Genomic DNA, 12289 nt, shown 5'->3' with positions numbered 1-12289 from the left:
AAGTCTAACCCCTAGTTCCTTAGAATTTTGCCTTCTTTGGAAATAGGGTCTTTGCAGATGTAATCAAGTTAAAATGAGGTCGTTAGGGTGGGCCCTAATCCAGTATGACTGATATCTTTATAAGAAGACATGGAGACAGCTGGGTGCGGTGGCTCACGTCTGTAATCTCAGCACTTTGGGAGGCCAAGGCAGGTGGATCACCTGAGGTCAGGAGTTCGAGGCTAGCCTGACCAACATGATGAAACTCCATCTCTACCAAAAATACCAAATTAGCCAGGTGTGCTGATGCATGCATGTAATCCCAGCTACTCAGGAGGCTAAGGCAGAGAAATTGCTTGAACCCGGGGGGCCGGAGGTTGCAGTGAGCCAAGGTCATGCCCTTGCACTCCAGCCTGGGCAACAAGAGAGAAACTCCATCTAAAAAAAGAAAGAAAGAAAACATGGAGACGTACATTAAAAGACTGAGGTAGAGATTACAGTTATGCTGCCACAAACCAAAGAACAAATGGGGCTACCAGACACTGAAAGACAAGAGTCTTCCCCTAGTGGGTTTGGAGAGAGCATGGCCCTACCAACACTTTGATTTCAAACTTCTGGCCTCTAAAACCATGAAAGAATAAGTTTCTGTTGTTTTACGCCATACAGTTTATGGTACTTTGACAGCCCCAGGAAATTAATACAACTACTAAAATTTTTTAATTTAGTTTATTTAAAAATTTTAAATAACACTTCACATCTAAAATAAAAAAACCCTGGACATTCTTCCTGTGATGGTAATATTAGTCTTTAGCCTTAGTCAAGTGTTGATTTTCAACATTTGGACATTTGTTCCAAATATGTAATAGGAGCAACTCTGTCCTAATAGACCCCATTTGACTTCTTTGAGACCTTTCACGAAAGATCTTTCCCTGTATCTAGGAAATTATTTATTATTCCTGAAATATTTCAAGATTCAAACTGGTATAGGCAAATATGTCAGACAAATTGGCTTAACTGGAAGTCCAAAGGTACAGCAGGGATCCAAGGTTGGCTGAACTCCATGAGTGGCTCAGTTCTCTGATTCTCCCACACTGTGCCCTCCTCTGCATTTTGTCTATAATCATTCTTGCCTTCATACCTAAAGACAGTCCATCCTGCTGCTGCCTCTTGAAAACAAATAAGCTGCTTTCCCAAAAGATAATAGCATGCTACACTCCCCTGCTGAGTTAGTCAGTTGTTAACTCAGTTCACTTCCTGAAATGTTAAATGCCAATTAGTTTGATCTAGATTCCTGAACTAATCACAGTAAGAAGCAGGTTGAGACAACAAACGAATCAGGCCAACCCTAAGAACTGTGGGCAAAATGTGTTTCTGGGAAACACATGTGGCAGCACTGTAACAGAAACAGAATTATAAATACAAATACTACCTAGTGAATAACATACATTATAGGACTATGAACTACTGTTATACCTCATGACAAACACATGAGTAATAAAGTCTAGAAAAATACTTTAAGGTGATGTCCATCATTCCCATTGCTGTGTTCACAGTTCACAGGTAGATCCTAAAGACAGGCTTGTGTTGTCTTTACTGAACTCTAGATCCATCTCTCAAACTGTCAACTGCACATATCCACTTGAATAGCAAAGAGCTTCTCAAATTTCAAGCAGAACTCTGGATCTCCCTTCAGTGTCCCAACGAGTATCTTCTCCCAGTGTTCGATCCTAATAGTACCACGATCTACACAGCTGCTCAAGCCAAAAATCTAGGGGTTTCAGTTACCTAAATCCTGTTCCTCAGCCACATCTATTCTACGTCAAAGATAAAATCCAACATTTCTGTTTCCATTACCACCACTGCACTCCAACATGTTATTTATCTGGTGTTTTTTCACACTTTAGCATGCATCAGCATCACCCAGAAAGCTTGTTAACACAAATAATGGAACCTGGGAATTTCCATTTTTAATAACTTCAAGTAATGCAGATGCTGCTGGTCTGGAAAGACTTTAAGACTTAATCACTGCTCCAGACCACAAAACTGCAACAGCCTCCTAATTGCTTTCCTTGCTTCTATTGTGGCCAGCCTAGGATTTATGATTCCCCAAAGCCATCAGTATAATCTTTTAAGGTTAATGAGGCTGTGTAATTCCAAATCCAGTGTTCCCAAAGCAGAGAACAAACCTAATCAATTTCCCTTGCAAATTGGTGTTCCTTCTGTTCTTCAGGCATCCCAAACTCTGGCTTCAGAAATCATACATATTTTGTTGCCATTGTATGGAACTAATCATTAAACTGGACAAGCTTTTCCAAGCGATAATTCTTAGGGAAAAAGTCACTATTTAATTATTGAGGAGGGAATGAACAGACACGAGACAAAGACAAACAGAGAACATGGTGGCCGCCCCCAGAGCCTCTGCCTCACTTTATTTATACTCCATAAACTCCACCTCGGCAGAAATAACACAATGCAAAACAAACTTTCTGTATCCAGATGTATACTTCTGCTTAGTTCCCTGTCTCTAGGCTCCTCCTTATCTGTCCGCCTTCTTGGCGCCTACGGGAGTTCATTAAAAGTTCAACTGGAAATATTGTCCTTGAGCCCTATCTATTCTTAGCATATTGTTTTCAATAGCCCCTGCATTTCCCCCTTTTTGTTTTGCCTCAATCCTAGAAAGGTAGCCCATACTTGCTCCTGCATTTTTCCTTGTTTTTGTATGCGATGGAGGGAACATCGGATCACTATAAGAAGTAGACTCAATCCGAGTGCCCAAAGCAATATACTTCCAGAGATTATAGAAATCCATGTTTTCATTTGGGTCCATGGGTTAAGGGCAGCAAGGCGTTGACTCAGCTCCTGCAGGGTAGCTGTTCCGGACAATACATGTAATTGTTGTCGAAATGCTTCGGAAATGTTTTGAGTGAGTTTTTGGATGTCCAAACTGATATTTTTATGGCCTATTAATAATTTTTGGATTTTGGTCCAATTCTGAGAGACATTAAAAGGCACAGGCGTTATGCAAAATTGAGTGGAATTCCAATCACATTGCAATGTTGTCCGAGTACTGAGGATAGTTAGCTGATCTCTAAGCCACGTTAAGGCTTGCTCCATGCTGTCCAATCTTTTAGCAAGTTGAGTATCAATGTTTCATTGTTGAAGCCACAACTGGTGAGATTGCTCATGCCACTGTTGCACAAATTCAGCATTTTGTATGCTTTGATGTAGAGCGAGCCCTGCCATGGCTGCAGTGGAGGCGATGGCAACGAGGCCCATCACCGAGGAAATTATAAGTCCAAGGGCACAACGGGTCCGCTGGAGGGAAGTCAAAATATAAGTCTCAAGAGGTGATGCCCCCCACGGTCGCGTAAGGTTGACAGGTAGCCAAATTTCCTTACGAGCCCTGAGAATATAAATATCCCCAGTAAAGTTGTGCCACCAGGAATGATTGAGGCAAGACAAAAATGTACACGTATTTGTACAATTAACAATCCCCGTATCATTATCCCATGTCAAATTTCCCGCTAATAATAGATAAGGCTTTCGGACACAAGCAATAATATATCAGGAGGTATTCTGATGTAATTGAATATGAAAAGAGTTATTCGGGTTAGAAAGATTAAGGGACATATTCCCCACAAAAGTACTAATAGCATTATCTGCAGCTAATAACTTCCAAAGATGACTCTGTACTTGTAACGAGTGTTTAAGATGAGGCATATGTGGCGACAGGTCCTTCACGCCATATCAAGGTTTCATTACCGTCAGCGACAATACTTTTATTTACCCGGTGCCATTTCAAAGGTATGTGACTAAATTTTGTTTGAAAATCACCGTGCACACTTCAATCAGTTACTTGTAGCCTATTGTATTCTAATAAAATCCAGGGCTTAGTTCCCTGACAGTGCTGCCAGTCTAGCACCTCAATATTAGGGGAAACCTCTGGGATAGGACAAAAAGGTAAGGAACTAGGAATAGTCTCATTACTATATACAGTATTATACTGAAAGCTTCTAGTTACAATAATAACAGTATTAGCAGCCACATGGCTATGATTATAGCGAACAGCCCAAGCTTCATGCGATTTCCGGAGACAATGAGGACTATTTCCCATGCAAATTGGAAGTCCTTCCACTCCAAATTGGTATGTGCTGTTTATTATTCCCATTTCCCACTCTATGTTGTCCTTGTCCATATAGGGGGACGGCATCCAAGTAGTGTCATTGGTGAAAACCTTAATTTCCGCCTCCCCCCAGGCGACTCCCTGATACAAGGGTGGAAAGGGAATATAAGTCCAATATTCATACAAAGCCTCACTAAGGGAAATAAATCCCCCACCGAGGCACAACCAACAAAGGAAGAGATGCATGCTGAGTCCAGTTTTCTTTTCAACAGGGTTTCAATCTTCTTGTAGGAAACCACTCAGGTCCGCTCCCTGTAAGGACAAGAGCATAGCCCTGTCCCTGTTTTAGAACTTGTCCTTGAGTATACTTACCTTCTTCATTAGGATACCAAATCCTTAAATTATCGGTGGGGACTATCACCGAGGGAGGTGAGGAAAGATGAGTTACAGCAGCAGAGTCCTGCAATTGTCTCCATTGATTCAGAAAATTTAAGGTAAAAAGAACCTTCAGAATCTGTTTTTTGGGGACTCATTTCCCCCTTTTTGTTTTTGCAGTTGAGTTTTTAAGGTTAAATTTGCGCGCTCAATGATGGCTTGACCTTGACTGTTGTCCGGGATACCGGTGAGATGTTGAATATTGTATTGCTGTAAAAAAACCTGTAATTTACGAGAGACATAGGCAGGGGCATTATCAGTTTTAAGTATAAGAGGAATGCCCATGATGGCGAAACAAGCTAAGAGATGAGTAATAACAGAATCAGCTGTTTCAGATGGCAACGGAGTTGCCCATTGAAAATGAAAGTATTAATGGTATGATGAACATACTTTAATCGTTCCAAAGAAGGGATATGAGTAACATCCATTTGCCAAATCTGATTAACTTGAGTACCTCGCGGATTAACCCCAGGATGAAAAGATGGAATGCTCAAAGGAGCACAAGAAGGACAAGCTCGAATAAGAGAACGAGCTTGTTTACGAGTTAAATGAAACCGTCGTTGAAGGCCAGAACTATTAGTGTGATGTAGAGTATGTTCTTGTTCTGCAGCCTGCAGGTGGCAGATTAAAAGTGAATTAATCTGAGTATTACCATGAACTAACGGTCTAGGAAGTTGAGAATGAGAACGAAGATGAGTGATGAATAAAGGAGCTCGACGTTGGCTCAAAACAGAGGACAACAAGGAAAAGAGTTTTTGAAGAGAAGAAGTAGCACAAAGAGGTAGAGTGGCCTGAGAAATATAAGAAGTAACATAAACGGCGTATTGAGAATCACTAACAATGTTACAACTGGTGGTAGGAAAATCAAGTAAGACCATGAGAATAGCAAACAGTTTTCTCTGTTGCACCAAAGAATAAGGATAAACGGTAATCCGAGATTGATGAACACTCCAATATCTAGCCTTATCGTTGCTACTAGCATTAGTAAAAAAGGTAGGACCTTGAACGGGAAATACAGATATTGGTGAGAAAGACAATACAGAATGTTGCCTGAAAAATGAAAAGATCGGAGACTTAGGATATTGGGTAGAAAATTGTCCAACAAATGAGGCGCAAGCAACTTGCCAAGAATCAGAAGTGGCAAGAAGATAAGTAATCTGACTATGAGTGAATTGAGAGATAATGAAGGAAGGATCTCCTCCCCAGAGTTGTCGACAGCGATGCCGTCCTTTGATGATCACAGCTAAACGGTCGATATAAGTAGTCAAGCATTTAGATGTTTTGTTGGACAAGAAGATCCATTCTAACGGCCGATTTGTTTGATGAATCATTCCTGTGGGAGAATGTAAAGTATGAAATAAACAAAAGGAAAGGGGAACGTCGGGAAGGATATAATGTAAATAGGCCTTTTGAAGTTGCTCTTCTACAAGCTGGAGTTTCTGTAAAGCCAAAGGAGTTAAATGACGTGAGCTGTCCAAGTGACTGTCTCCTTCTAGAATAGAAAAAAGATGTTGTAACTGATACGTTGGTATTTCTAAAACAGGACACATCCAATTAATGTCTCCTAAAAGCTTTTGAAAGTCATTTAATGTTTTTAAATGATCGTGTCGAATTTGAATTTTTTGGGGTCGAATATTTCGTGTTCCCAAGGTATAACCTAAATATTGAATAGGAAAATCTACTTGAATTTTTTTCTGGGGCAATATTAAGTAAGTAGAAAGAAAGCTGAGTTTGTAACGATGTAAAAGCATCTTGCTGCTTTTCTTTGGTGGGTGCAGCAAGAAGAATGTCATCCATATAATGATATAAAAGAACAGAAGGATGACGCTTTCAAACAGGATCCAGGGCCCGATGAACAAATTCTTGACACAAGGTAGGGCTGTTTAACATACCTTGAGGTAAAACCTTCCACTGATATCGAGAAAGTGGCTGAGAATTATTAAAAACAGGGACAGAAAAGGCAAACCGCTCACAATCTTTTTGATCTAAAGGAATAGAAAAAAAACAATTTTTTAAATCAATAACCATGAGCAACCAATCTTGAGGAATCATAGAAGGGTTAGGAAGGCCAGGTTGTAAGGATCCCATGGGTTGAATACATGCATTAATAGCACGAAGATCTGTTAATAGTCTTCATTTACCGCTTTTTTTCTTTATCACAAAGACAGGGGAATTCCATGGAGAAGTATTAGGTTCTATATGACCTAAGGATAATTGTTCTTGAACTAAGTTTTCCAAGGCCTCAAGCTTTTCACGTGTTAAAGGCCACTGTTCAACCTATACAGGAATATTAGTTTTCCACTTCAAGGGAAGGGCTTGAGGCTGTTGAACAGTGGCTACATGTTTAAAGATTTTTCAAGGGGATTGTAGCCCATGCGGAACATCATATTCTTGGCAGAATTAGAGACACGAGGAATAGAAACAAAAGCTCCAAATTGTTGCAATAAATCTCTCCCCCATAAATTTAGGGCAATATGAACAATATAAAACTGGACTTGGGCCATTTGACCATCTGGCCCTCGACAACTCAAGGATTGAGAACTTTGATACACCTCAGAGGCGGAGCCTAATCTGGTAAGAGAAACAGCAACAGGCTGTTTAGGCCACTGTAAAGGCCATTGGTCGGAGGCAATGATGGAAACGTCAGCTCCAGTGTCGACTAAGCCCTGAAAAATTTGTCCCTCTACTTCGAGGGGAAACAAGGGTTTTTGTTGAGTTACTAAGGTTTCCCAAAAAATATGTTTACCCGTGCTTCCAAAACCTCCGGTTCTTTCTTGCCTCCGTGAATGGAACTGAAAATAGGGTAGTAAAAGGAGTTGTGCAATCCGCTGCCCATCTTTAAGGGATATGGGTTTATGAGCCTGTGCCATAATTTGAATTTTCCCTTTATAATCAGAATCTATAACACCCAAATGAACTTGTAAACCCTGTAGAATACTACTACTGCGTCCTATAAGCAATCCAACAGTATGTGGAGGTAATGGCCCAAAAATACCTGTAGCCAATTTAACAACTCCCATTTCTGGGGTGAGTTCGACGGCCTGCAAAATCGCCACATCAGTAGCGGCGCTATCAGAAGTAGCAGAGAAAAGCTGAGCTACTGAAAATTGGGGGTTAACATTGACTGATTGGCCTGCTGATGCTGGACCCCCAAGCTGACTGGAAATTGCAATTGAAGAGGGCTTGTATTGTTGCTGGGGCCCCAAGCTGAAGGGCCCCTCTGCAAGTTTCCCGATCCGGAAGTTAGAGGATTACCATTTTTGTCCACTTTAGAGTGACATTCATTAGTCCAGTGTCGCCCTTTCCCGCAACAACGACAAGGCTCAGTGGGAAGCCTTTTAGAGCCTACTTTGGAGGAGTCATTCTTATTAGATAACTTACGGCACTCCTTTTTAAAATGACCAGTCTTTCTACATTGGAAGCAAACTCCCTTTTTTCCCATGAGTGCCTTGGATAGAGCTCCAGCAAACAATGGAGCATTATAGGCAGCCCCTCCCACTCCTGCACAGGCTCTAATAAAATCTTCTATTTGTAAGTTACCAGCAGCCTTTAGAGGACACAACAACCTCTGACATTCCTGATTAGCATTCTCAAAAGCTAATGTGGTTACTAGGATTTTGCCTGCTGCCCCATTACCCACAGTCTTTATTATAGCATCTTGGAGCCGAGCAACAAAATCAGGATAAGGTTCATTGGCACCCTGCAAAACCTTAACAAAAGACAAAGCAGTTTTTCCCGATGGTTTTACTTTACACCAAGCCTTTAAAAAAGTCCTTTAACTTGTGATAATGCCATGTCATTGAGCCCAGATTGAGCCACTACGGTAGCAAACTGACCAGTACCTGTTAATTGCTCTTCTGTTGGTCCTGGAGGATTTCTAGCGGCATTGCGGCGGGCCTGTTCTTTGGCATCTTCCAACCACCAACTATGTAACTGAAGCCATTGAGAGCGGTCCAAAACAGCCTTCCCCAAAGTCTCCCAATCAAGAGGCAAAAACAGATTTTCAGAGGAGAAAGAGTTTAGAAGCCCCATGACAAAAGGAGATTGAGGGCCATAATTAGCAACAGCTGCCTTCATTTTTTTAAGGAACTTAAATTGAAGGACATTATACTGCACATTTATACCTCCTTGAGGAAATTGATCATTAGGGCCAAAAGGTTGCCTAGTAATGGGGAACAATTGTAGAGGATCCTCATCCTCTTGAGAATCCAATACCTCAATTACAGCTTTAGTAGTAGAAGCGGGGACAGTAAAAACCGTGCCTGAATGAGGCAGCATTTCCATCGGCGGTGGTGGTGGTGGTGGAAAACTATCCTCCTCCTCCACCTTGGGTGCTGAGGGGGGTGGATGAACCACGGGAAAAGTAAAACCAGGAGTGGGTGGAGAAGGTTGAGGGGGAGACAACTGCAATTGTAAAATTTGTTGTAGCAATTGGACAACCGGCTGAAGCTCCTTTTGAAGTTCTGATTCCTTTTCATGAGACACATCATTATACAAAGGACCTTCTCCACCAGTTACAGGATTATCTAAAGGAGGGGAAATAGCTATCGGAGACTTTGAAGACTCCTCATCCCCACCTTCCCCTTTTTCAGAGTCTGTCTCTAAGAGCTCCAAGGCCTGAGTAATAGAGGCACAGAGGGCCCACAAAGGTGCCGACATTACATCGCCGCGCTGGTGCGCTTGACGAAGGGTCTTAACAACCTGTTGCCAATCTCGTTTATTTAATTGCACTTTAGCTTGATATTGAAACCAATAGCAATGTTGTTCCACATGAGCAAACAATTTCCGCAAAGTTCTCTCTTTTGTATCAAACCCAATCGAAAGTAGAAGCCCTTGTAATAATCTCAAATATTTTGAGATCAAGGAATTGGAATTCCCCATTATGAAAGCTCAAGAAGGTTCCCCTTAACAATCTCCAGGTTTTACCCGCTCCTAGGGGGTTCCCCTTCTTGTTCCCTGCTACTCACCCCTGCGGACCCTGCTCGCTGGGCCACTTACTGAGGACTGCGCCGGGGATGGTAGAGAATGAACAGACACAAGAGACAAAGACAAACAGAGAACATGGCGGCCGCCCCCAGAGCCTCCGCCTCACTTTATTTATACTCCATAAACTCCACCTCAGCAGAAATAACACAATGCAAAACAAACTTTCTGTATCCAGATGCATCCTTCTGCTTAGTTCCCTGTCTCTAGGCTCCTCCTTATCTGTCCGCCTTCTTGGCGCCTACGGGAGTTCATTAAAAGTTCAACTGGAAATACTGTCCTTGAGCCCTATCTATTCTTAGCATATTGTTTTCAGTGGCCCCTGCATTTAATGGTATTGGGTAGATTTTAGGGTATCTCAAGTAGGAAGCACAGATGATGTTAACGGTGTTAATTCCTGGTTATCAAAATCAAACTTCCATCTACCTGCTTAAGAAATTTTCACATGAATGGTGGTGTAGGCACGTGTTTGTGAACCGATATAAAAACCTCAAGAAATTTCTCAAAACCATATGTAAATGTTGAACTATTTATTCCCTTTTAAGTACACATCTGAGAGCATACAATGTATTTAATCTCTACCTTCATTTTAGCACTGAAGAGCAGACACAACCTTTGTTCATATACACAATTTGATCTTACATAAGCTTACCAAAATTAACACTGCATTTCTAACCAGGAAACAATTTGCTGGGCACATATTCACGGGTACCTAGGCAGAACAAAGACAGTTTCAAGAGCAGCCCCTAAGGCAAACCACAGCATGTCTACACCATAGTAAGATACCACTATCAATCTATGTAAGCTTACTTACAAGAATGCCTACGTGAAAAGAATATAGTTATCTGTGCTTGGTGGAGTTGTGGGCTCTCCGGAAGTTAAGCAGACGGGAAGCCAAAAATATAAACTGGGACTGACAACACAAGAAAGATTCTTTCACTGAGGGGGTTAAGCAGCCCTGGAAAGAGACTTTGGAGTCAAGCAGCCGGGACTCACTTGGAGCCGGTGTACTTGGTGACAGCTTTGGTGCCCTCGGACAAGGCGTGCTTGCGCCAGCTCGCCGGGCAGCAGCAGGCGCAGGGCCGTCTGGCTCTCGCGGGACGTGATGGTGGAGCGCTTGTTGTAGTGCGTCAGGCGGGACGCCTCTCCCGCGATGCGCTCGAAGATGTCGTTGGCGAAGGAGTTCATGATGCCCACGGCCTTGGAGGAGATGCCGGTGTCGGGGTGGACCTGCTTCAGCACCTTGTACATGTAGATGGAGTAGCTCTCCTTGCGGCCGCGCTTGCGCTTCTTGCCGTCTTTCTTCTGGGCTTTGGTGACGGCTTTCTCGGAGCCCTTCATGGGAGCCAGCGCGGACTTTGCAGGTTCAGGTATGGCCAGACCCAAGACCGACTCTGACCCCCCGAGAACGCAGGCAGAACCGTAGTCTCGGGGTCTACCGAAACGGCTGTGCCCTTACAGAGGCCGTGCGCATGACGCTGCGTGGTGGTTCGCGAGTTTTTCGCGGCGCCCAATGCGAGAGAGACGAGATTATGTAAATGAGTGGATTCTGGCTGAGCTATCCTATTGGCTACCGGGACAAGATTTGCTTGAGCCAATCAAAGTGCTCCGTGGACAATCGGCGTTCTGTCTATAAAAGGGTGAGACGGCGGCGTCTTGGGTGACTTTTCCGTTCGCCAGACAGGAGTTTCACTCAGGTGACTACTATCGCTGTCATGTCTGGTCGTGGCAAGCAAGGAGGCAAGGCCCGCGCCAAGGCCAAGTCGCGCTCGTCCCGCGCCGGCCTCCAGTTCCCGGTAGGGCGAGTGCACCGCTTGCTACGCAAAGGCAACTACGCGGAGCGGGTGGGGGCCGGCGCGCCAGTCTACATGGCGGCGGTCCTCGAGTACCTGACCGCCGAGATCCTGGAGCTGGCGGGCAACGCGGCTCGGGACAACAAGAAGACGCGCATCATCCCTCGTCACCTCCAGCTGGCCATCCGCAACGACGAGGAACTGAACAAGCTTCTGGGCAAAGTCACCATCGCCCAGGGCGGCGTCTTGCCTAACATCCAGGCCGTGCTGCTCCCTAAGAAGACGGAGAGTCACCACAAGGCAAAGGGCAAGTGAGGCTGACGTCCGGCCCAAGTGGGCCCAGCCCGGCCCGCGTCTCGAAGGGGCACCTGTGAACTCAAAAGGCTCTTTTCAGAGCCACCCACGTTTTCAAATAAAAGAGTTGCTAATGCCGGCTCCGAGAGCCCAGCGTTTCTCAGTAGTAAACAGAGAACCTGCAGCGGACGGGACGGGATGGGGTGTGTGTGTGCGCGCGCGCGCGTGTGCCCTCTTGCATCTGGAGCACGTAACTGCCTTGGGTCATCGATGAGTGGGTCCCCAGTCCTAGGACTTCCCAGCGCAGGTGGAGGCGCCAAACATCCTGGGCGCCGCCACAGTCCACTCCACACAGTCACGAACACCAGTGCCGCGGGCAGTACCCAAGGCGCTTAAGTGTTGCGCCCGGAGCGCGCGCTTCCCCAATGGTTTCCGCAGGCCGTGGCCGGGCACTTAGACCTAGCCTAGCACTAGCGGGACGTGCTCCTTGCCCCCACCCCCGATGGGGAGGACCCTGAGCGGGTAGTGCTCGCCAGTGTGGCGGAGCTGGGTCTTGGCTTCACGGAGCTGACTTAAGTCTTAGTTTCTGTTTTGTTTTCCAAAGCGCCCCGGCGGCGGAGAGTAAGGGTCTCGGAGGCGGAATCTGGGGGCGGACACCTCTCCCACCCAAAAGGTACCCGAC

At 44.5% G+C, this 12289-nt stretch overlaps 1 protein-coding gene and 1 pseudogene across 1 annotated transcript; one reads left to right on the top strand and one right to left on the bottom strand.

Moving 5' to 3' along the window:
* Positions 1-10371: 10371 nt before the first annotated feature.
* On the bottom strand, positions 10372-10970 carry LOC117075515 (annotated as a pseudogene).
* A 51-nt stretch (positions 10971-11021) lies between these two features.
* LOC117075505 (histone H2A type 2-A) lies at positions 11022-11750 on the top strand. The gene has a single exon (XM_033197953.1). It carries the CDS (start codon positions 11236-11238, stop codon positions 11626-11628), a length of 393 nt encoding a protein of 130 aa, XP_033053844.1. The 5' UTR covers positions 11022-11235; the 3' UTR covers positions 11629-11750.
* Positions 11751-12289: the final 539 nt, after the last annotated feature.

The sequence above is a fragment of the Trachypithecus francoisi genome, unplaced genomic scaffold (assembly GCF_009764315.1).
Source record: "Trachypithecus francoisi isolate TF-2019V2 unplaced genomic scaffold, Tfra_2.0 Lachesis_group5, whole genome shotgun sequence".
Lineage (NCBI taxonomy): Eukaryota > Metazoa > Chordata > Mammalia > Primates > Cercopithecidae > Trachypithecus > Trachypithecus francoisi.
The sequence above is the reverse complement of the archived record's forward strand: the minus strand, read 5'-3'. Positions and strand labels throughout refer to the sequence as shown.

Bases quoted from the DNA above. Each gene is read 5' to 3' on its own strand.
- LOC117075505 (XM_033197953.1), top strand. From the start codon at position 11,236: ATGTCTGGTCGTGGCAAGCAAGGAGGCAAGGCCCGCGCCAAGGCCAAG.